Source organism: Rattus norvegicus, chromosome 8 (genome assembly GCF_036323735.1).
Source record: "Rattus norvegicus strain BN/NHsdMcwi chromosome 8, GRCr8, whole genome shotgun sequence".
Classification (NCBI taxonomy): Eukaryota; Metazoa; Chordata; class Mammalia; order Rodentia; family Muridae; genus Rattus; species Rattus norvegicus.
In genome coordinates, this window is record NC_086026.1 from 128,391,114 (window position 1) to 128,415,642 (window position 24,529).

A 24,529-nucleotide genomic window follows, 5' to 3' on the forward strand; every position below is an offset into this window, starting at 1 on the left:
CCATCCACCTGCGCGTGTACCTTCATTCCTTCAAACTGGGACAGCGCCCGCAGAGGTCTCAGGGCCCGCAGAGTCCGGAAGGACTTCAAGCTTGGTAGATTCATGAGACTGAGCACAGACACCTAGAGGGGAGAGGCTGCCTGGTGAGGACGCCAGGTCTAGTACAAGTTGGCACATTTGTAATGTGATCAAACAATGCAAAACTTTCCCCACAACGGCTATCCCAGTTAAATTGTTGGCGGAAATTAGAGATTTTTGATTTCCGACATTCTTCCCAACACAGCTATCCCTTGAAAAAAAATGGTTTTCAACTGAATGAGGCGTGCTTTCACTGTCACATGCACTTCTGTGCTGCCTCATGAAATAAGCCTTATCTGCACATTCCAGCAACCCGGGCCTCTCCTGTGAGGCTCTGTCTGTGTCGTAAGCTTACCCTCACCTTTGGCTGTCATTTCCTCATGATTTGTATTACATATGTTATATATTATAGATAGATATTAGTATCTGTCAGGTATTCAACAAACACTAAGTCCTGGGGCCTGATTTGTCTATATTTATAATTCCAGCATCGCTGAGAAGAAAGGTTCTATGTTTTAGTACAGTCGGACTTACATATTTTTTGTGCTGCAGGTTCGAGTTTCTCTACTCCAAAATCATTATAAAAAAATCATCATCTGGATTCTTTTAAACTATTTTTCTGTTTATCGATTTATTTATTGTGGGAGGGTGGGCATTGTATGGAGTTCAGAGGTCAGAGGAAACTTGTAGGAGTTGGTTCTCTTCTTCCACCATACAGAGTCTGGGTATTGAACTTGGGTCACTGATCAGGTGGCAAGCACTTTTACCTGCAGGGCTATCTCGATGGCCCCCATTGTATGCCATCCTGATTGATTTGTGTAATCTTGGTGGTTTTAATAAGAATGGCCCTCATAGGCTCATATGGTTAAGTGCTTAGTCACCAGGGAATGGGATTGTTTGATAGGATCAAAAGGATTAGGAGGTGTGGCCTTGTTGGAGGAAGTGTGTCACTGGGGTGGGCTTTGAAGTTTCCAAAACCCACGCCAGACCCAGTTTTGCATTCTCCCCTGTGGATCGGGATGTAGTTCTCAGCTACTGCTCCTGCTCCTACCGTAATAATAATAGACCAAGCCTCTGACACTGGTAGCAAGCCCCGGTTAAATGTTTTCTCTTACAAAGTCTGCCAGGGTAGCAGTGTCTCCTCACAGTGGTAAGACTGTGCCACAAATGAGACTAGAAGTTCGCAGGATCCGTTTCCTGTTTCAGGCATGGGGCTGAGGATCTGTGAAGCTGGGGTCCTTACCACTGTCTGTACAGTGTCAAGACCAATGCTGGGACTTGCCACAGGGTGCCTGCCTCCTCCGAGAGGCATAGGCACGGGCTTATATGTTTATTTTTGGTTGTTTATCTCTGCTCTTAGGTTTTGTTCTGTTTGCCTCCTGAGCAAGACTGTACTGGTATTGGGTTGGGCCTGCAGACAAGAGGTGAGGGAGGAGAACTGGGGTTCCAGGTCATCCTCTGTTATACACAGAGTTTGAGGCCAGGCTGGGCTACAGGAGACCCTGCCTCAAAAACAAACAAACAAGGGTTACGCTTGTTCTTAGTTGGACAGCTTGCATCTTCCCTCTTCTACTCCTCATGACAATTCGATTAATGTCGGATTTATTAAAACTTACTAAAATGTGCCTGTACAAACCACCTGGGGCTGCTGGTAATTTTTGACACTGACTTTAGAGCACTCTTTGATATATTTAGGGATTGCTGCTAGGTTCATTCTATCTATTTTGACTCTGCTGAATTTATAATCTTCATTTGGGCGGTTTTTGTCCTTGTGGGTATGTACATTGTAACCGAGCGTGGGAAGGTCTGAAGTCAAATCACTCTCCACTTTCGGTTTTGAAACAAAGTATCACTGAACCAGAGCTCACCAACCCAGCTCAGGAGCTCACCAACAAGCTAGCGAGCCTCTAATCACTACCTCTTCAGAGCTGGGATTATCCCGCTGTGATAGCCTGGCCTTTTGGCTGAGGTCTTCACGTTTGCACACCTGACACTCTGCCAACTGAAGCACCGCCCCACCCCCTTCCCTGCCTGCTTAAACAGAAGTGGAATCTGTATGATGATGTATTATGATGCACCTGTGAGAGCCTGCACCCTGGAGGGAGGCTTGCTAGGTCTGACTCTCAGCTCTGCTGCTTCTCGCCAGAAGTCTTGAGCAGTTCCTAGCCTTTCTGGGTTACTTTCTTCATTTGAATACAAGGAAAATAAAAGTCCCTTCCACAGAGAGTGACTATGGCAAGTAGAAGAAAGAAGGCATTTGGCAGAAATGGCAGAAAACGTGGCTGTTGGAAGTTGTTTTTGTTTGTTTGTTTGTTTTCTCTCCAGACATAACAGGGTGCCATCTTGGGCTTTGTGCCTGGTAGCCATGGAAACTAGAGCAGACTGATACAGTGCTAGCCACGTCTATGGGCACTCCCTAGAGAGTGGAAGAAGGGAGACCTGGGAATCCCTTACCTGAGATCCTCCTCCTCCCAGCACAGGGGATCTTGGGAGATGCTAGAGTATATAAGAAGTGGAAGGTTGATTGACAGCAGGGCTCCTAGATGGGGTGGAACTCTGCCATGACACAGATGTTCCAAGTCACTCACAGTCCATGAGAAAGCCCAACAGACTCATCAGTCTCACCAAGTTGGACATGGAAATTGTCCTTTAGTACTGATGCCCATCTGGGATGAGTAGACAGATCTTAGCTGTTTCTCCTCAGGAAAAGCTAAAGCCAACGGTGGTACAGAGAAAGCCTCAGAATGTAGCCCACTGTTGCCATTGTTAACTTTAGCACTACAGCCCTGGTCACCACTGGTCTGCTCCATGTCCTGCAGCAGACTGTTAACCTGAGCTACAGGGTTCTTTCTCTGTGATGTGGCAGAGGCCAGGTTGGCAATGCCACTGAAGTCAGGATCTGCCTACTGGTCTGCTTTGAGATGCCTTTAAAGATAAAAAATTTAAAGTTGGGTGGGGTGGGAGGTCTGGGGAGGCTGCTCAGCAGTTAAAGTGCTTTCCCTGCAAGCATGATGTCCAGAATTTGGATCCCCAGAACTCATGTAAATGTTGGGTGGGCATGGCCTCACACCTGTAATTCTAGCCTCAGAAGGCACGGGACCCCTAGAGCATGCAGAGTAGCTGCATCAGTGAGCTCTGGGGTTGATTGAGATGCCTAGAACATGCCACATCAGTGAGCTCTGGGTTTGATTGAGAGGCCTACCTGAATAATAGAAGAGCAAGCACACACATTTGTACGCATACAAAAAAAACATGCATGCACACAGTACACCACACACATATGAAAATGGAAAAAGGAAAAAAGTTGGAAGGAGAAGGAAAAATAGAAGATGCCCGAAGTTCCTCTGGGTTGGACGCAAGCATGGTCCGGAGAGAGAAGTGGAGAAGGCCATTATGGAGACAGTTGGTCAGTGTGTTTACATGAGTATAAGAGGCAGGGCCCATGAGGGCTGGACCGCAAGGATGGACAGATGACAGTCAGCAGTACATACTGTAATGGGTGCTAGGATTATTTTGAGAGGCACCCATAGGAGGACAGGAAAGGCATCTCCCTTACAGTGCCCTGCTCTGATCCCTGCCCCAACCTGAAGAGGACATAGAGACAGTAAACTTACCACCACAATGAGGAAATCAAGCCAGCACCAGGCACTGGTGAAATACCTCCGGAATCCAAAGGCCACCCACTTCAGGATCATTTCCAGGAGGAAAATAAATGTGAAAATATTATCGGTACACCTTAGTAATTTCTCAACTTGGGGCCGGCTGGGGAGATTGACATCTTCAAATATCTGAAAGAACAGAGAATTACCGTAGGCCAGGCTGAATGTTTGCAGAGCTCCTTGGTTTAGAACTTTTCATATTTTATTTTATATGGCTAGAAACTAGTCGGCGTCTTAGTGATAAGGTTTTGCTATAAACAGATTAAGGCAGGTCTTTTCCAATAAAACGGATCACTTGTTAAATGATATGGAAAGGGCTGGAGAGATGGCTCAGCGATCTGCAAGTCACACCACTCACATATAAACAAACATACATGACACATACACATACCATACACACATACACAAACACACACACCACAAATACACAATATACATGCACACATCACACACATACCATATTACATACATACATACATACATACAGCATGCAAGCCATACCACATATGTCACTCTTGCATATACAAACACACATACACACACCCCACACACACATACACACACAGACACACCACATGCAAGCCACACCACATACATATACACCACTCACACATAGACAAACATACACTCACATCCATACACACATACATACCTTACCAAGCCTTACCGAAAACACACACCATTCACACATAAACACACATACATGATACATACATGTACCACACATATACACAAACACACACACCACACATATACTCACACTATACATTCACACACACACCATACACATACCACACAAAACACACACACACACACACACACACGCACACTATAGATAATATAAATCTGTAACTGTTTTGTGACACACTGAAATCGAGAAGCTCTGAACCAAAGCTCTTGGTGAAAATTTCTTTGACTGTCAAACGTCCATTAAGTGTGATTATGGAAATGAGGCCTGATGCTGACCTTTTTCTATGCTACATCCAAACATCTCCCTCAGTCACTGTGTGTGTGTGTGTGTTTGTGCACAAGAGTGCATGATTGTATGTGTGAGTGTGTGTGAGTGTGCCTGTGAGTGTGATTCTGCACGGCCTGTAGAGTTAGGGTATGATCTATCATTTCAGCCTTCATACAGTAAGAATGAAAGAAATGACAGAGAGAAGGGGGCTTGGAACTAACCCTGCCTGAGATATTTAGGAAAATACTGAAAGTACGAAGAAAACCAGTCCCATTTTAGGCACAAGGTAGGGTCACATCCTAAGGGAAAAAGAATTCATAAGAATTCATAAGAATCCGGGGTTGGGGATTTAGCTCAGTGGTAGAGTGCTTGCCTAGCAAGCACAAGGCCCTGGGTTCGGTCCCCAGCTCCAAAAAAAAAAAAAAAAAAGAAAAAAAAAAAGAATTCATAAGAATCCAACCAGGGCTGGAGAGATGGCTCAGCCATTAAAGGCTAGGCTCACAACCAAAAATATAAGAATCCAACCAAACTCACTTCCACCTAACAAATAGAAAATAGTCCTTGTGTTGTTTGATAGTAAAATGTCTCCCACAGACTTCTGTATTTGAACACTTGTGTTCCCAGCTGCTCCAGCTGGTTTTGGAGGAGTAGTCATCCTGGAACCTTTGGGAGGTTGGGTGAACTTGAAGTGTAACTCTTACAAACCTGAACTCACAAGTTTACAGGACAGTCCCACTTCCTTTGTAGCACACTCTTCTCTGCTTTCTGATCCCTGGGGTCATGAACAGCAGCCCTACACTCCTGCTGTGTAGCAGACAGCCGCTCCTCACAAAGTTTGGCACTGTGAGTTAAAATATCCCTTCCTGGGTTGCTCATGTCATGGTTTTGGTTAGAACAAGGTGAAGAGTTGCAAAAACAGCTCTTGTGTCTTCTCTCCTCCTGGTTCTCTTGAGCTTGGAGGAGCTGACATACTATGGGAAAGTATCCTGTTCCTAGGAGACTGGGCTGAGCTCTTATCCCTGCTCTCTACCCTTCAGCCCCTCCTGCTCTGAGCCCTTCACTTACAACCATGGTCTACAAATGATCCCTGCACCTGTCTTCCCATCTGGACTCCATGCTCCTGGAGGCCAGGGACTTGCTTATCTAGATTAACTGTCTGCAGAGGACAGGCAAACCTGGACAGCATTACGGGCTCACTTTCTCTTCAGGAAGCTTAGCCACAGATTAGCTAAGCAGGTCAGAGAGATTCAATGAAGTTTCAAAGGCCCGCATGTCATACCAGGGCCAAGTATGAATAAGAGGCTCTTGCCACTGTCATGTAATTGTCCAAACCCAGCCTTCTCAGAGTCTAACTCCCACACATCACCTTGGGAACTTGGGAACTAATCCAGTGGATTGGAAGGGGCTCAAGACTGGATGTTTTGAACAAGCTTTCCAATGGTGTTGAACCTTAATCTGTAGGTGTTGGTGATGGATGGGATTTTTCTTATTCTCCTCTTTCATGTACAGTGGAATGGACCATTTCTTTCTCCAGGAGTTCTCTACGTGGCATGTTCTATTCTGCGCTGCCCAGCCTGCACCTGTCTCAGAGTAGGAGCGAGGTCTCTTCCTGCTGCTGGTAGGTCTCTCTGCTTGTGTCTTCTTTCCCTGACACCACAGATCTGTCTGTGACCTTCTGACAGTCTTCCTGCCGCCCGGCACCATTTGTAAAAATAAAATAAATGCCACCGTGATAGTCATGACACACAAGCATGGAGACTCACAACCAAAGTCCTTCAGGGAAGTTCCCAGGATGGTTCTAGAGAAACCTGCATTTTTGTGTGAGGAACAATTTCTGGTGTTGTTTGTAGAGCCTTGGGATTTATGCTAATGCCAGTCCCTAGGGAGCATGACCTGTATTCCTGTTCTTTCCCTGAGAGGTCACATGGGTATAAAGCATTAGACGGAAGACACGGGACTAAGAACAAGGTACCTCGGTGGCATCTCTGTTTGCTACAATTTTGAAATGATCTGTCACTCCAAATCAGGAAAGTTTCTGTTCACTTAGCATGACCTACAGCAAGAGTTTAGTTTCGTGTTTGAGCCTTCAGGGGAGACAAAGACAGAAGGAGAGGGAGACAGGAAACTGAAGGGATGGGGGTGAGGAAAGGGAACAAGATGTAAGTGACTTGGGAAGCTGGAGAGAGAACAACAGCATGGCTGGCAGGAGTGAGGAGGGGGCAGAAAGGCACCAGGGACCCTGACTCAGACTTATGTGTCTGCCTCAGTGGGATTTACACCCCTGCCTGGACCAGGAAGAATCATGAACAGGACAAACGTCACCTTGTCCCTTAAGGGGCCACAAGTGATGGGAAGTATCAGAGACATTGGTTTCATCTGGATCTGTCCCTGGTACCCCTTCCTGTAATATCTTATCTTAGAAAGTAACACCATGATCTTCAGGGAAAGTGAGGGGAGGAACTGTCCGAAGGAGGAAGTATGTGGATGGAGGGATCTAGGAATCTTCCAGAAATGCAGAGCAGGTGGGCAGGCCAAGCTCAAGGGCTAGACATCCAAAGTACTTTCTGCAACTGGCCTGGGGTAGCCCCTTGACCAGGGAAAGCATCTTCAGAGTATGAATCTTAGTCTAGACATTGTGTGAAACCCTGCTCAACAAGGAAGTTATCAGTGATCACCTCCACTCTACCATGACGCAGCGCCCCCAGCTGCCCAGTTCCCACAGCCAGGCCACCATGACGCAGCGCCCCCAGCTGCCCAGTTCCCACAGCCAGGCCACCATGACGCAGCGCCCCCAGCTGCCCAGTTCCCACAGCCACGCCACCATGACGCAGCGCCCCCAGCTGCCCAGTTCCCACAGCCAGGCCACCATGACGCAGCGCCCCCAGCTGCCCAGTTCCCACAGCCAGGCCACCATGATACAACGCCTCCAGCTGCCCAGTCTCTTCTCCAAAAGCATCCTTACCAGCGCTCCACTGCTCAGCAGAATAACAAAGATTATGAAACTCTCAAACCAGCTGTGCTTCACGATTTGGTAGCAGGTTTTCCGAATGTTCCACCACAGGACCCAGGGGGACTTTCTCTTGTCTGTTTTGTGGCATAGAAAGTGACAACTAAGGCCTGAAAGGAAACCTTTGTAGCATTAGTGTCTGGAGAGGATCTAGTTAGCCACCTGGCTTCTCATGCTTCTTCATGCCCCTTGCCTTCATGCCTCGTCCCTTTCCTCACCATCTGCTCTGATAGTGGATGTCCTAAGGACACCACATATTGTCTGACGAGTTGGCCCAGTAAGCTCTCCAGAAGAGCTTTCTGGATACCCACTCTGCTTAATGGGCTGTGTGGATGGAGCATACCTAAACCAAGAGTTTCTTGAAATTTCCTCTACTAGAATCTAATTATCTCATGATAGTGGTGTTAGAAACGAGGCAGCCACCCCAACCACAGAGGTACAGAGAACGCAAACCCCATTCAAAGGCTATGTGCAAAACCATGACCACTTACCCTTGGGAAAGCATCTATCTGGCTGCTTTTTGGGGGAAACTGTTTTCTGTAAATTTCTAAAGATATCATTCAGGTCAATTGTGCTGCATTCCGAGAGCATGCTCACTGCGTCAGACTTCTGCATGTGAGGACAGAGGGAAGAGACGTCAGCCACAGAGATGGCCAAGCCGATGACCAGGCAGAGGCTTCGAGATGTACGGATATAAGTACACACCGCTTTTGTTGGGACTTTCTGTTCTCTACCGACCTTGCTTCAGGAGAGAATTAAATCACCTCCTGGGCTAAGGAGCAGCCAGGTACATGTGTGAACATTAGCTCAACCCTCCCCTCCAACAAATCATAGCCCTCGTAGGCTGCCAGTTAGAGAGGTAGATAACAAGAAAGCTATTCTACTGAGACTGATTTTCAGCTATCCCAACTCATAGAATAATAGGTTAGGCCAGTGGCTCTGGCTGACTTAACCCTGTAGAAGACATTCCAGTGATGCTTAGAGACATATTTTTTTAAAAAAAAATAAAAGTGTGTGTGTGTGTGTGTGTGTGTGTGTGTGTGTGTGTGTGTGTGTGTGTTTGTTCAGGCCACAGCATATTCTTAGGTGTTATGCCTCAGGATCTGGCCATCATGGCTTTTTTGATACAGTCTCTCTCATTGGTCTGGAGATTAACAAGTGGGCCAGTCTGGCTGACTAGTGAGGTGAGTCCCAGAGATCTTCCTACTTCTGCCTCCCCAGTGCTGGGACTACAAGCCCCGACTACCGTGCCTGGCTTTCTCTTGTGGTCTCTGGAGATCAAGCTCAGATCCTTATACTTGCTGCAAGCAATCTACCAAATGGCCATCTCTCCAGAACTAGAGACCTTTTTAATTATCATAGCTAGTGGGATATTCCTTTTTTTTTCTTTTTTCTTTTTTTCAGAGCTGGGGACCGAACTCAGGACCTTGTGCTTGCTAGGCAAGCACTCTACCACTGAACTAAATCCCCAACCCCAGGATATTCCTGATATCTAGTACATGGAGACCAAAAGTTACCAATAGGCGTCCTAAAGTTCACAAGAAAGTTCACCCCAGTGGGCAGTTCTCTTGCCCCAAATGTTAACGTAGCAAAGCTAAAAGGCACTGACTCATACGCTTGTTTAAGGCTCTACCCTGGTGGTCATTTCTCCATTCATTCTGCTACTTCTCCACAAGCTTCATGTGGAGACTCCGTGTGGAGAAGTCGCATGCTCCTCCCAGCCATACCCCAGGACCATTACCTTTCGAGTACTCTGTATGCTTAAATGCGGATCTTCTTCAGAAAATACTTCCATTTCAACCCCTTGGTCATCCGGGCTAGTGAGCTGCTTGGTCTCTGGAGGGAGGTCACCGGCCTGACACATAGAAGCCCAGAGTGGAGTTAATATCACTCTGGACAGATCACTTGACATAAAGGGAGTTTAATCTGTTCCTGAAAACTACTGAACCAAATAGGGACAGGAATGTACTGCAAAGTTCCTTAATCGCAACAGTAAATGGTTCTGGTGTAAGACTCAGCCTTTGCAGTTAACTCCAAGATGTGTGTGTGCGTGTGAGTGTATGCATGTGTGCATGTTTGTGTGTGCGTGTGTGTGTGTGTGTGTATGCATGTTTGCATGTAGAGACCTGAGGCCTTTGTGAATCACTTTACCACCATACTTGAGTCTCTTGCTGAACCCAGAGCTCACCAATTGGCTAGACCAACTGGGCAGCAAGTGGTAGGGATTCTAGCCCCTGTGATCAAATCACAGGCACTTAGCAGCATTTTGTTTTGTTTTAATGCATGTGCTGGGGATCCAAATGCTTCACCCATTGAGCCACCACGCAGTAGCAACATGGAGATTTAAAATATTTTGAAATTCGTGCATTCATCACCACAATTTAGTAAAAAGTAAAATTCGCAATTACCGTGAATAGACAAAGAGTCAGAAAGATGAAAAGCAGTTTTTATCCTTTGAATATGGAGGGTTTCTTAGCAACTTAGCATGCTGTCACCTTGGTAGAATCTAGAATCACCTGGAGTGTGGCCCCGGGGCATGCCTCTGGGGGATTATCCAGGAATGATAATGCAGATGGGAAGATGGCCCACTGTGGGCGGTACCCTCCCCTGGCTGGGATCCTGGACTGTGCAAGTGGAGGAAGGGAGCTGAGCAGCAGCATGCAACACTCTCTGCCTCCTGACCGTGGATGTCGTGTGAGCAGCTGCTTAAAGCTTCTGCTGCCTCCTCTATGCCACCATGGTGGGCTGTACCTTGAGCTGTGAGCTGAGATAAACCTCTTCCTTTAGTTGCTTTTGTCAGAGCATTGCATCACAGCAACAGGACAGGAAGCTAAGACACAGAGGAAGTGAAAAGCATGAAGGCAAGCAAGGGTAGCACCTCGTAAAAAAACGGAAAGTTTGGCATGGTGATCTGCAAGGGCATCTAAAAACAGTCTGCAGTGGCTAATCCTGGGTATCAACTTGACAACATCAGAACCAGCGATATATCGAACTGCGGGTTACTCCGTGGGAGATTTTCTGACACCTCCTATCATGCTGCAAACAGAGAACTCATTAACCCTCCTGGGGTTAGCCTGGTGTGTCCAAGAACATATACATTTTATAAATGCATGTCCCTGAGCAAGTTCCCGAGATGACCATATGCTCCAACCACATCTAATGTGATGTGCGGGCCTTCCATACCTGAACTCCAGCACTATGTTGTGAGGTGGGTAGGGCACCGCCTTCACCACAATATTCCATATCGTCCTCTACCTCTGCGAGTGGGGCCAGCGGAGCCCCGGCCTGTCCAGTGTACAAAGCCGTGTCTGTATCATACTCCTTCCAGGGCCTCGCATCCGGGAGGATTGAGTCTTTATTCTCACCAGCAAAGCTTTCTGTTGTCTCTTTTGGCTTTGGCGAGTTTTTCCTCCTGCATTTCTTGCAACAAAAACTCTGAAGAGCGTGCAGCATGAAGGAGAAGGCCCGGCGGAACCGATCCAGGGCTAGCTGCACTTTGGTTTTCCTGGTCTCTCCTTCCAGGCTCCCATCCTTCTCCTCATTGCTGAAGGAATTGAGCAGCAAGGCAATGAAGAGGTTAAGCACCTGAGGGGAGTAGTAAGGGAAGGTTAGCAGAGGAAGGAGTGCTTTGAACCCCTAGAACAACCTTTCCCTCAAAGCTCAACCCAATCAAATGAGATGTCCCGCTCTCTCCCAACAATGCTCTCCTACACAGGAGGTGGCAAGACGGAGCCCAGGGAAAGAAGAAAGACAAGAGACACAGAACCCAGACTCAGGAAGACCGAGACCATGTGTTCTCTTTCGTGAGCAGATCCTCTAAGGCTTTTTAATCGAGTGTATATGTGAGTGCGAGTGTAGGTATCAGTCATGAAATAGAAAGACTACAAGATAGAAGACATGGTGATTTTTTTTAAAGGGCAGCGGTAATGATGAACACATGTGACAGAGAGGAAAGGGTCCCACTGGGCTGAGAGGGCAAGAGCTCAGGAATATGGCTTGGCAGTTCAAGTTCAAGTCCCCAGGACCCACAGAAATGCCAAGTGGGCATGGAAGCCCACCTGTGATGCCAGCCGCAGAGTCAGAGTTAAGAAATCTCTGGAGGAAGCTGGCTAGCCCGACCAGCTCTGGGATTGAGTGAGAGATCCTGCCTCAAAGAACAAGACAGAAGAGTAGACATACTCTCAGAGCCTCTACACACCTCCAATGCACACACCCAGGCATACACGTGTGCCTGCATATACAGGTGCCCACACACATATGGACACACTCAAGTGACACACCACATAGGAATAAGAAAAAACTCTACGTCACAAATATAAATGTCACAATTTATTATGCTTTGAATACTAATTAATTTTTAACTTAACATTAGTCTTTATTTTTTACTCCTCTGTGTGTCTGTGTATGCCTGTATGTGCCTGTGTGAGTGTCTGTATGTATGTCTATGTGTGTGTCTGTGTGTGTGTCTTTATGTGTCTATATGTGTGTCTGTGTGTTTGTCTATGTCTATGTATGTCTGTGTGTGCCTATATGTGTGTCTGTGTGTGTCCGTCTATGTGTGTCTGTGTGTGTCTATGTGGGTCTGTGTGTGTCCTTATGTGCCTATATGTGTGTCTGTCTATGTGTGTCTGTGTATGTGTCTGTGTGTCTGCGTGTCTCTGTCTATGTGTAGGTGTCTCTGTGTGTCTGTGTGTGTCTATATGTCTGTATGTGTCTACATGTATGTCTCTGTGTGTATGTGTCTGTCTGTCTGTCTGTCTGAGTATGCATACAGTGTATATAGCCAGGTGCTCACGGAAGCACCAGAAGCTGGAGCTGTATACAGGTGGCTGTGAGCTGCCCTTCGTGGGGAAATGTTTGAGGGTATGACTGGCTCTAGTCATAGATCTTCAGCTTTTCCAGGAGAATTCCTCTCCCTGGACCTTTGCTCAAGAAGAAACTCTGTACATCTAAGCCCTTCCTGAATCTTAAGCGGCCTTTTCAAGTACCACAGTGGTCAGTGGATCCTTTCTCAGGGCTCTCTTCCAACTCCCATTAGTGATGCCCTGGTTTCTGACCCTTGTGATGCTTACCAGCCGTGCAGATACCATTCATTAGGCACATAGGACAAAGCCATCCATGTGGACAGTTACTTACACCTGCCCCATGACCTTCTGCTTGTTCCTTACTCCTTTCTCCCTCCGTTCCCCCCACCCTGTGTGTGTGTGTGCCATAGGGGTACATGTATAACCCAAGGTCAACCTCAGATTTTGTTCCTGTTGTTTTGATTGTTCAAGCCAACATCTCTCCCTGCCTGGAGCTCACCTAGGCTAGCCAGCGATCCTCAGGAATCACCCGCCTTCATGTTGCCACCATACTGTCACGTAAGTGCCGGCCATCACGAGAGACTCTTTGTTTCCATTCATTCTGGGATGGGATTTAGGTCCCTGTGTTTGTACATTGAACACTGCCACGTGAGCTCTTTGCCTCTTGTGCATGTTTTTAAGAACGAAAAGCCGTCCTATGTTCCCCCAGTGGATACTTCTGTCTATCTTATCCACCAAACCGAGTCATACGGCCTTGCCTTAGCCCGGCGGATCTCAACCTGTGGGTCTCAACCCCCACAAGGGTCGCATATCAGATTATATCACTACTCAGTAGCAAATTTACAGTAGCAATGAAATAATTTTACAGTTGGGGGCCACTACAATATGAGGAACTGTATAAAAGGGTCGCAGCATTAGGAAGATTGAGGATGACTGTCTTAGCCAATCACTGATCAGGAGTCTTAGCCAATCACCAAGCATCAGGGGTGGGCTGGCCAATGGGCAGAGCCGGTGAAGAACACACCGCTGTCCCGTGTGCTAAAGAGCTTTCGTCTCATGTCTATACCTTCCTCTGGTCAAAATCAAAATAATATTCTTTTCAGTTTCATTTTTACATGTGTGAGTCTTTTGCCTGCACATGACTGTCCACGGTGTGCTTGCTTAGAATCCGAGGACTCCAGAAGAGGGAGTCAGGTCCCTGGAATAGGAATTACAGTCGGCTGTGAGCTGCCGTGTGGGTGCTAGGAATTGAACGCAGGTCCCCTGGAGGAGCCGCCAGTGCTCCTAACCAGTGAGCCATCTCTCCAACCCCATAAAAAGGAGAATTTTTAAGATTCGATTGTCTCATACTTTGAATAACAATGGTCACTAGTGAAGTGTTGTTAAGAGAGTGAGGAATGCTTAGCTCTAAATGGAAGTGCCCACCACACGCTGTCTCCGAGGCTCACAGATCATTTTGTGTAAAGACTTAAGACCCAGGAGCAGTGGACCAAGACAACAGGGAACCCGTGCCTTCCCGACACAGCCAGGCAGCTGCACACACAAACTCTCAGCAGTTACGACGGCATACACCGTCCAGTGCAAACCCCAGCGGGACCAAACCCCAGCCTGAAGTCCCACCCTAGACAAGGAGAGATTTGTAATTCCTTAGCTGCCGTAAGAGGGGGGGGGGGGTCAGTTTCCTTTAAAAGTTTTGCTCCTAGTAAATTAGCCACACGTCAATGGAAGACCACAGATCCAAGAGTATATAAGGATCACAAACTGGATTTGATGGGTTAAAAAGAGAGAGAGAGAGAGATGTGAGTGCGGTAGGGTATGAATGAGATCAAAGCACACTGGATGAGAAAGCCCAGCAACTCACCACAAGCTTCCCGATCACCATTATCAGGACAAAGACAATGATGCACAACGGGGAGCCGTCCATATCCTGCATGCAGCCCCACATGTTCTCGATCCATTCCCCACAGAGGATGCGGAACACCACCAGGAAGGAGTGGTAGAAATTATCCATGTGCCAGCGCCGCCTGGGCCGCTCCTGGGTGGCGTAGGCGGTCTTGTTAAACTTGGTGCCGAAGAGCCGCATGCCCACCACAGAAAAGATGAAGACCACGATAGTCAGGACCACAGTCAGGTTTCCAAGCGCGCCCACGGAGTGGCCGATGATCTTAATGAGAGTGTTTAACGTGGGCCAGGATTTGGCTAACTTGAAGACCCTCAGCTGTGAAAACGGGGGTAAAAACAAAGGAAAGTTACGCTCACACGTGCAGCGAGCTAGCTAGTGTGGAAAGCAAATGGTGACCCTCAACCCCAGCGCTTAACCTGCCACGCCTACCTGCGCAAGCTCTTAGGACTTTCAAAACCTGCCACGCCCACCTGCGGCATAGTCACCAGCTTCCGGTCTCAAGTTCTACTTTTTAATTTAAATCTTTTTTTTATTTTTGAATTTTATGCATATTGGTCATCTGCCTGCAAGAGTACAACATCTGCGCAGTATTGGAGGAGACCAGAAGAGCGGGTCGGGACCTCTGGTACTGAATTTACAGACAGCTTCGAGCCACCGTGTAGGTGCTGGGAATGCACCTAGTCCTAACTGCTAGGCCATTTCTCCAGTTCCTATTTAAATCTTTTTAAAATTGCATTTATCCATTTATTTGTGGAAACACACACACACACACACACACACACACACACAAAAAAACATACCGACACATGCATGACAATACACACACCTGTGCATGTGACACACACATAAAACTTTTAAAAATCATTTTTAAGAAATCAACCTAAACTAGCTGGGGGTGGCAGCCCACATTTGTAATCCCAGGCCTTGGGAGGGAGATTGGGAAATAGAGGCCAATTTGGGCTATCTAGAGAGGTGGATGAATACAAATTTTGTCCTAGAGTTAAGATGTGACAAATTAAGATTTGGTCCAAAATAGTTGTTGAACCTATTCAATTTTTTTTTTCCTATTCAGGGTGTTAGGTTACATGGTGACATAAGAAAGTGGGGCCAGGGCCAGATGTGGTGGCACATGCCTATAACCTCAGCACTGGGAGACACAGGCAAGTAGGTCTATAGGATTACAGCCAGTCTGCACTATACAAGGAGAACCAGGCCAGCCTGGGCTACATAGCAATACCCTGTCTCAAAAAGAAGGAAGAGAGAAAGGAGGGAAAAGAATAGGAAGGGAAAAGGAAGGGAGGGAAAGGGAGGGGAGGGAAGGGAAGGAAAGGAGGGGGAAAGAATGGAACAAGTGAAATGGCTCAGTGGACAAAGGCACTTCTTTTTTTTTTTTTTTTTTTTCTTTTTTTCGGAGCTGGGGACCGAACCCAGGGCCTTGTGCTTGCTAGGCAAGCGCTCTACCACTGAGCTAAATCCCCAACCCCGACAAAGGCACTTCTTGACCTTAGTCGGAACCCCAGGATCCACAGGGTCGGAGAGAGCATCAATTCCTACAAGATGTCCTGTGACACTGCACACATACACACATGCACTCACACGCATGCGCACGCTAAAAGTAAATTTAAGACGTAAAAACGAAACGAAAGAAAGCGCCTTACCACTCTGAGGGAAGCCAAGAAAGACCTATTGTTATCAGACAGTGTGTTGTAGAGCACATCAGCGAGACTCAGGAGGGCCACGATGCTGTCAAAAACATTCCAGCCGTGCCGGAAGTAGTGGTAAGGGTCGAGCGCGATGATCTTGAGACACATTTCCGCTATGAAAATTCCCGTGAAAACCTTCAATGGGACAAAGGACAGGAGGAAGTTAGCTTTGCTGAAGGACGGTCTGAGGGACCCACAGTGGTTCCTGTGCATGGTGGCCGAGGCCAACCTAAGGTCCAGGCACAGGGCACACAGGCCCAGACGCCTCACTGCACTACCACAGCTGCATCTACCAGGAGGCGCTAAATGGCAGGTCTGCTGACTGCAGGGGCGGGGTCTGTGCCCCCGACACCCAGATCCTGCCTCTAGCTACATTTCTGCTTTAAACTGCTTTTATTGCTAACTTCTTATGATATCATACAAGGCAGTGTGTTAGGTAACATTTCTCTACATAATGTCATATACTCTTCTTGTTCATTTTCCTTCCCGCTGCCCTCCCCCACACCCACTTCCCTCCCCCATTCCTCCCGCTCGGTCTCGCTAGCCCCCCTCCCCAAGAAAATACATAAAGCTGGAGAGTTTCCTTATTTTAAAATTTAAAATGTATGGCTTGGTTTGTTTTGGGTTTTTTTACAATTAAGAGAAGTGGAACTTTAGAAGAAGGTTGGATATTAACCCATTAATCCATTAATTAGAATAAATTAGAGTAAATTTACTAATTAGAGTAAAGCATCCACTGACTAACCGTTGGTTGTTTCTGACATATGAGAGACTCAATTTCCCATGAGGGGAAAAAAAAAAAAAACTGCCTCTGACAGGAACCATGAAAGAAAGTGGGCAAGCGTTCAAAGCTTGGCTTCCTCCTTACCTTGGGGTTTCCCAGTGTGACTGAGACTCACTCTGTTCAGAAAGAACCAGTGACATCCAGGACGTCACTCCATCCTCTCTCTCTCTCTCTCTCTCTCTCTCTCTCTCTCTCTCTCTCTCTCTCTCTCTGACATCCACTTACATCTTCCGGGCTTGGCTCATCTTCTCTGAGAACTTATCTAGATACCAAATCTACATTGTTTTGTGACACTCGGTATTCCCAGAATGAAGAACCATGGAGGTCATTACCATGAGTGTCTGGAGATGGTTTTTTCTTGGAGGGACAGATGTTGTGAGACAGGGTCTCATGTAGCCCAGGCTAGCACTGGACTTGCTATGTGAGTGAGGATAACCTTGAACTTCTGATCCTTCTGCCTCTAACTGCTGAGTGCGGGGATCCCAAACACGCACCACCACACCCAATGTATGTGGCGGTGCTGTGGATTGAACCCAAGGCTTCACACACATTACCAACTGAGCTACACCCAGCCCCAGTTTAGCAGCTTCTCAATTGTTTTTTCCTTTTTAACACCCAGAACATTTCTTTTAGGACTGTCTACTCTTCCTTCTCCTACATGGCTAAAGAGACCTTTAGAAGGCCCGAGGGAAGCTGGCGATGTGACCCTGCAGAACTCAGACCCAAACTCCTCTCTTGCCTTGATCCCATTTAAGGAAGCCAAGGCTGCAGTTTGGGTGAGGCTACCGGGAACGCCTACACTTCAAAGGAGCAACGACTCGAGATTCTTTTATGCTTTACAAGAGCCCAAGATTACCCAGTTTCCTATTTTCAGTATGGTCTTTAAGTTGTCATCCATGTTGTGGTGCTCCACGGCTAAGAAAACGGTATTGATGATGATGCAGATGGTGATGGCCAGCTCAGTAAAGGGATCCGTCATGATGGTCCGCAGGACCTTCTTTATGCACAGCCACTGAGGGCTACAGTCCCACACCAGGTACTTAGAGGCCAAATTTTTCCCACATGGGAAACAAGGCTCCTGGAATTTTTCTTGTTCTGGAAAATGGAACGGAAGAACAATCAAGTGTTTGCTCTGAACCAGCCCGGCCGCTCTCTGCCTACCTCTTCCCTCCTTCCCAGGGTCTTTTGTGATACTTGACTGATCGAGCGGGCACTGATTGGAATAACCAGGAAGTTTTTCCCGCCAAGCGCTGTGCAGGGGAAATGACCTCTGCGCACAGCCAGCATGTGGCAAAGTCAAGTACATCAGACGGGGTCCAGAGGCCGACACTGATTGGCTATGAACCCGTGAGAGAGACAGAGCATGAGCTCTGCTTTCTAAGAGAGTCCACGGTGACAGCTTTAAACCTGGCCAAGGGATGCCAGGGCTGAGGAGAAGAAAAGAAGGTCAGAAAATACCAGGGGACGAACATCTGGGTGTGTCTGCGAGGGAATTCCTAGATTACTGGAAGCAGCAAGACCCACTCTAACATAGAAGGCACCATTTCTCAGGCTGGAGTCTTGAATTGAATGAAGAGAGTGAGAACACCAGCAACTGGTTTCTTCTTCCTCCCTCCCTCCCTCCCTCCCTCCCTCTCTCCTTCCCCCCTCTTTCTCTCTGTCTGTCTATGTATGTCTGTCTCCCTCCCTTCTTCCCCTCTTTCTCTCTGTCTGTCTCTCTCCCTCCCTCCCTCCTTCCCTCTTTCTCTCCCTCCCTCCCTTCTTTCCCCCTCTTTCTCTGTTTGTCTGTCTCTCCCTCTTTCCCTCCCTCCCTCCTACCCACCCCCTTTCTCTCTCTCTCTCTCTCTCTCTCTCTCTCTCTCCCTCTCTCCGTCTCTCCCTCTCTCTCCTTGACTGTAGCCACAGTGTGACAAGCTGCCTCTCATGCCCTCCTCCCCGTCATAATGGAGTACACCCTCGAACTGTGAGCCCAGATAAGCCCTTTCTTCCTTCAGTTGCTCTGTCATGTTATTTTGTCACTGGTGTTCTGTCAGCTACTTGAGCCCAGGCCCTCAGGTGCTTGTAAGTCCTGATTTGCTGGGAACCATTTCAAAGACTCATGCAGGCCAAGAGAGGCCATGTGATAGTTCATGCATGTGAAAGGCCCCATCTACTCCCAGCTGTTGATGGTCTTGACCTTTCCTGGGGCTGCCCGCTGTTTGCTGTCAACCAGGGCTAGCACAGAGTCTTGGCTGGTCTGTCTATACGGTCTTGTTTGTCCCATGCAGGATCCCTGGCTCTAACTTTGAGAAAAACTGCTGCCTCCTGGTAAGGTCTTCCAAGCTGCCTTGTTGGCTACTGTCTGTCATTCAGACCTCCTGAGGCTGGCCAGCCTGCTTGTGAGGTGCTGTCTGTGTTCTCAGGCTGAAATCTCTTCCTACCTCTAGCCAACCCCGACCTAGCAGCCCACTGGGGATAGCATATCTCCCAGGAAGGCCCATTTCGATCAAGCCACATTCTTGCATGCTGTCTTTGCAGGTGGTACAGCGAGGTGGTCCCAGAAAGCTTCCTGTGTGGAGGGACTGGGGATAAGGGAGATAAAGAAATCATAGAAGTTGGCTCTCCTGGCAATGCGGAACTTACCCTGCATGGTGATGGTTAAGATACTGACAGCGCTCAGCGCTCTCTGCCTGTGGAGGGGGTCCACGTGCTCATCAAAGAGATCCACTGGCAAGTTCTGGGACAGTCGTTTGGTCTGCTCAAGGAGCTGTGGCTGTAAGAGAAAGCATGGGGAGCCTTCTAAAGGTGGGAGTTGACACTCCCCGAATTTCATAAGGACGTCACGATAAGGAGCATTTTATACGGAGAGGTCCAGATACCGTAATCAGGCAATCGGTTTCCTTTGCCCATGTGGAACAGGCCAGAGAAGTAGGATTTGATCAGTCAATGTTCCTATACGGTCTGACCTACAGAAACTTTTCCACTTTTGACAAAGGGCAAACAAAATACTCTCCACCCTAGTGACAAGAATAATTCTACTAGCGAGGATCACCCAGACCTCATTCCTGTCTTTCCTCAGACAGATGATCCACTCCGTATCTAGTCTGGGAGGCCCCAGAAGCAGCTTGACACCATGCATCCAAAATGGAGCTGGCCATCTTTTCCAACCCCTAACGCACGTCCTCTCTTTTCTCAACAAATCACCCAATAAGCCGCAAGCCCTACTCAACTCAGTTGCCCGGCACCGCCTCCTGTGGGTAAGTTTGCTTACCTCTCCTCATCCTTGCTCTTGGCTGTTTCCTACAGATTCAAGGGCTCCCTCCCAGAAGGAGAAGGGAGTCTTCTGAGACTCGGAGAGCTAAGGAAGCCCCCAAGGTTTAAGCGATTTGGAAAGCTAAAGGGTCCGCAAGGCGCAGTCATGTGGGTTTTAAAGTATTTTCTTATTTCTTGCATCTGCGTGTGTCACAGCACACGAGTAGAGGTCAGAGGGCAACTTGAAGAGATGGATCCTCTCTTCCTACCCCTCCATGAGGGTCTTGAGAATTAAATTCAAGTGGTCAGGCTTGGGAGTGTATTCCCTTAACCCTGAGCCATGTCGATGAGCTGCTTCCATGGAATTATAAAATTAGTAGACAGGTGCTGGGGAGAGCAGACTGGTTGGCCACAGTTGTGTAGACACTTCTTAGATACAGCTTCTGCAAGGCATCACCCACACTGAGGCGGGCTTTTCAATGACACAGGTGTCATAAGAGTCCCCCATGTGCCTCTAAGAAAGCCCAATAAAATTATTGGCTCACCAAGCTAGGCTCAGGTGAAATCTTTCTTTGGTCTGTCATTGATGCCCTACCTGGGTAAGAAGATGTTTTATTCTCTCCAGGAAAAGTTACACATTGTTCTGTGGGGGGACTAGGGTGGGGGGCTGGTGCAGGCTGCTGCCACCTCTTATTTGGGTTACCGTGGCAACGTCTTAATTGGTTTCCTCTAGTCTCTCCTCCAACTCCTTCTCTTCAATGTGTTTAGCTCGTTAAAAGGGAAATTTCAGCTCTAGACCGTGAGCTTTAAACCATTATAACTGTGCTCAAACACACCTTCATTAATCAAAATAGTAGCCATTACAATCAACATGTTTTTGCCAACAAGAGCTAAGTTTGTTTATCCCCATGGCAGAGGAATCTCTGCTCTGGGGTCCCAGGTACTCTCAGAAAGCCTCCTCTGCACCCTGCTGGTTGTGGAAGCGTTTTCCCTGCAAAAAGAGGTCAAGATGCTTGAGGACCGGATGGTAGGCTGTGGGATTGGGTGAATGCTACAAATGAGACAATTTTCATTCCCCACCCGTTTAACTTTCGAAGGGTGGGTTGTGTGACATGTGGTCAGGCGTTGTGGAAAACTGGGCCCTTGCTGCTGGCCGATGCCAAGGGCAATCGGTGCGGTTTGGGGCACACGCACCTCCTCTCCTCAGCATGTTCCCTGGATGTAATGATTTCACTTCAGAGAACTAAAGAGGATCACGCAGGCAGTAGACTACCACAGAGCGCCTGGGACCTTTTCCTAGGGCAGGTTTGGCTCAAAAAAGTGAGTTGTGATCACTGGTCATCACTGGCTATTGTCTGTAGGAGAGCCACTCTTCCTCAGATGTCAAAATTCTATACAGAAATGGTCTGTCGTCGTCATCATGGAGCATAAGGCTTCAAAACAACATGTTCTTGGGATTTTCACAAGGCACCCACTGTGAGTTGTTCCAGCTCTCCAATGTACTTCAAATACCAAACAGCCTTGAATGTTCATGTTGAGCCCACTGGTCACTTCTCCTCAAGTTGGAAGAGGATGGGATTTGATAGTTGACAGGCAGTGATGGCGGCTGTCAATCAACCACCGTTAATTCCCATGGCTGGCCGCTAAGCTCTCCGTCTCCAAGGTCTTGCCTCCTTTACAAGACTTGTTGAGCCGCCACTGTATCCCACGTTCACTGGGGTCGTCCCTGGGTGGGCCACTGATGTCATGAGTCATCTGCCGCTTTGTGACCCATTTTGAAATCAAGTAAGAAATTTGGCCTAACTTTGTTTCCATAGTATAAGGCAGGGGTTCTCAACCTGTAGGCCACAACCACTTTGAGGGCCTAATGACTCTTTCACAGGGGTCACCTAAGACCACTATAAAACACAGATATTTACACTATGATTCATAACTGTAGCAAAATTACAGTTATGAAGTAGTCATGAAATGATTTTATGGTTGGGGTCGCCACAGCGTTAGGAACTGTGTTAAAGAGCCACGGCGTTAGGAAGGTCGAGATGACACTGGCATAAGTTATATGTAAAATGCACAGCAAGTAGAAATATTTGGCAAGAAAGCATAAGGCAGGAGCTGAGCGTTAAAACGATGCATAGAAGAAGATCTTTGCTTGTTAAGATTGCATTCCAATAGCAAGTAAATGTCAACAGTGCAAAATCACAGTTATTTTTGTATCAACCTACATCTGAGATTTTAAAAACACACGTCTCCGGTCGGGCCTGGTGGTTCGCGCCTTTAATCCCAGGACTCAGGAGACAAAGGCAGATGGATCTCTGTGAATTTGACACCAGCCTGGTCTACAGAGCAAACTCCAGGACAGCCAGGGCTGCATAATAAGACTGTGTCTTAAAAACAAATAACAAAAAACAAACAAAACAAAACAAAAGAAACAAAAAAACATCTCTTGCGTCCCTTTGGAACCCTTCCCAGCTTCCCCACTCTCACCTTCCACAGAAAAGACTGAACGAGCTCCTTGGCTTGGTTTTTAAGACCTTCTGTCATTGGTCCCATCTTACCAATACAGACTCTGTCACCATCCCCCAAACACACACACACACACACACACACACACACACACACACACACACACACAGAGGCACACACATACATGCACACAGATACAAACACACACATCCGAAAGCACCCACATACATACGTGCATCCATACGCACACACACATGTGCATGCACATACACACACATGCTTTTTAATGGGCATTGTTCGCTTCCAGGCCTTGGCACATGTTAATCTCTGCACCGGCAACACCTGCTCTTCCTTTTGCCTGGTGAACCCCACTGGGCTTAGACACCACTCTCCTGGGCATCTTTTCTGATTTGCTACTAACTCACTACCATTCCTCCAACTCCGGTCATTTCTAGGTTGGTTTGTACCAAAGGGATGTTGTTGGTTTCATTGCCTTATCCATGTCCCAGGGCCTCACCTCAAGCACTTCCTCTAATAGCCCCAAACCCCTTTGTCCCATTGCACAGCAAGTCAAAACCACAGCAAAATTATGATCACTGGTCCCTAGCAATCTTTAACCAATGATGGACTAAAATTAATGTGTTTATATATAGATATAGAAATAAGACAGATGCAGGGACAGACAGACAGACAGACTCTAATACCCTAACTCCATGGGGTTCAGCCTCCGGCTACCTTGGGTGGCACAGTGCACTTCCTTCCTGTCCACATAACACACTCTCCTCTCCATGAGGAACGGCTGCTCAGGTAACCTACCTGTACTCCAGTGCCTTGGGCTTAGCTTCAGATCGAGCCAACAGCCACACTGTCCTTCCCAAAATGCCTGCGCTAAAGGACACGCCCTTGCCTGTCTGTAGCTAATCTTAAGAAGTTCCACTTGGCGGACCTCAGATCATCTTCACCAGTTCAGCTCTTGGTCCCCATCTGGCCTCAATAAACAGTGGGCGCCCACCACCGGGAGCCCCAATTCATAAATCTCCATTTTTAACGTGTAAACTCATTTAGACAATGTGATAAAAAGGAACTGGAGTTCAAGGCCCCTCCTCCCATTAAAGCCCAGATCATCTTAACCCTTCCCATCCCGGCCACTTAACTCCCACTACGCCAGAGCCTGAATGCCAGACGTGTCTGCCGGGTCTCTGTGCCCACTTCCTATAACTGAGATATGGAGCTTTCTGTTCCCAGGATTCCTTTGCCTGTATCTTTTTTTTAAAAACTAATGGTCTTTTTTTAAAGATTTATTTATTTATTTATTTATTTATTTATTTATTTATTTATATACACCGTGTTCTGTCTGCATATATGCCTGAACACCAGAAGAGGGTACCAGATCTCATTTTAGCTGCTTGCGAGCCACCATGTGGTTGCTGGGAATTGAACTCAGGACCTCTGGAAGAGCAGCCAGTGCTCTTAACCTCTAAGCCATTGCTCCAGCCCCATGCCTGTGTTTTTGATGTCTTTGTTTCCTCCTCGACAAGCCTGGATACGTTGGCTTGTATTTTAATAGTTTCCTGTTTGCTGGCCTCTGTGTTACAGGTAACTGTATTATTAACAAGTTGGTGTCTTCATGAGAGGGGAAAATACTTGAGCTTCTCAGGTTGTCTGCAGACACACACATACTTACTTTAGATCACTGGGTTCAGTCTCACAGGGATTCAGATGTCTTTTGAGCATAGAAAATGTCAGAAAATTGACACTTTTTACTTCACTGAAAAGCTAGCTCTAGAGATGAGATGTGGCCTATCCGCTTTGGATCTGATCGTGTTTGTCTAAGAGCTTTTTCCAAAGCCTCCTTTCACGACTCTGGGACAGGGAGAAGGCATCAAACCCATCAAAAAACCAGCCCAGGGTAAAGATGTTATGTGCAGATGGGGGGTA

At 47.4% G+C, this 24,529-nt stretch overlaps 1 protein-coding gene across 2 annotated transcripts in view; it reads right to left on the bottom strand.

Moving 5' to 3' along the window:
• Scn11a (sodium voltage-gated channel alpha subunit 11) overlaps positions 1-24,529 on the bottom strand; it is a 70,278-nt gene that overhangs the window by 16,673 nt on the left and 29,076 nt on the right. For both annotated transcript variants that reach the window (NM_019265.2, XM_039080974.2), the window contains 10 exon segments: positions 21-122; positions 3,693-3,866; positions 7,658-7,812; positions 8,194-8,311; positions 9,444-9,557; positions 10,886-11,287; positions 14,369-14,725; positions 16,069-16,248; positions 17,754-17,992; positions 19,520-19,649. In NM_019265.2, the coding sequence (NP_062138.1) occupies positions 21-122; positions 3,693-3,866; positions 7,658-7,812; positions 8,194-8,311; positions 9,444-9,557; positions 10,886-11,287; positions 14,369-14,725; positions 16,069-16,248; positions 17,754-17,992; positions 19,520-19,649 (1,971 nt within the window).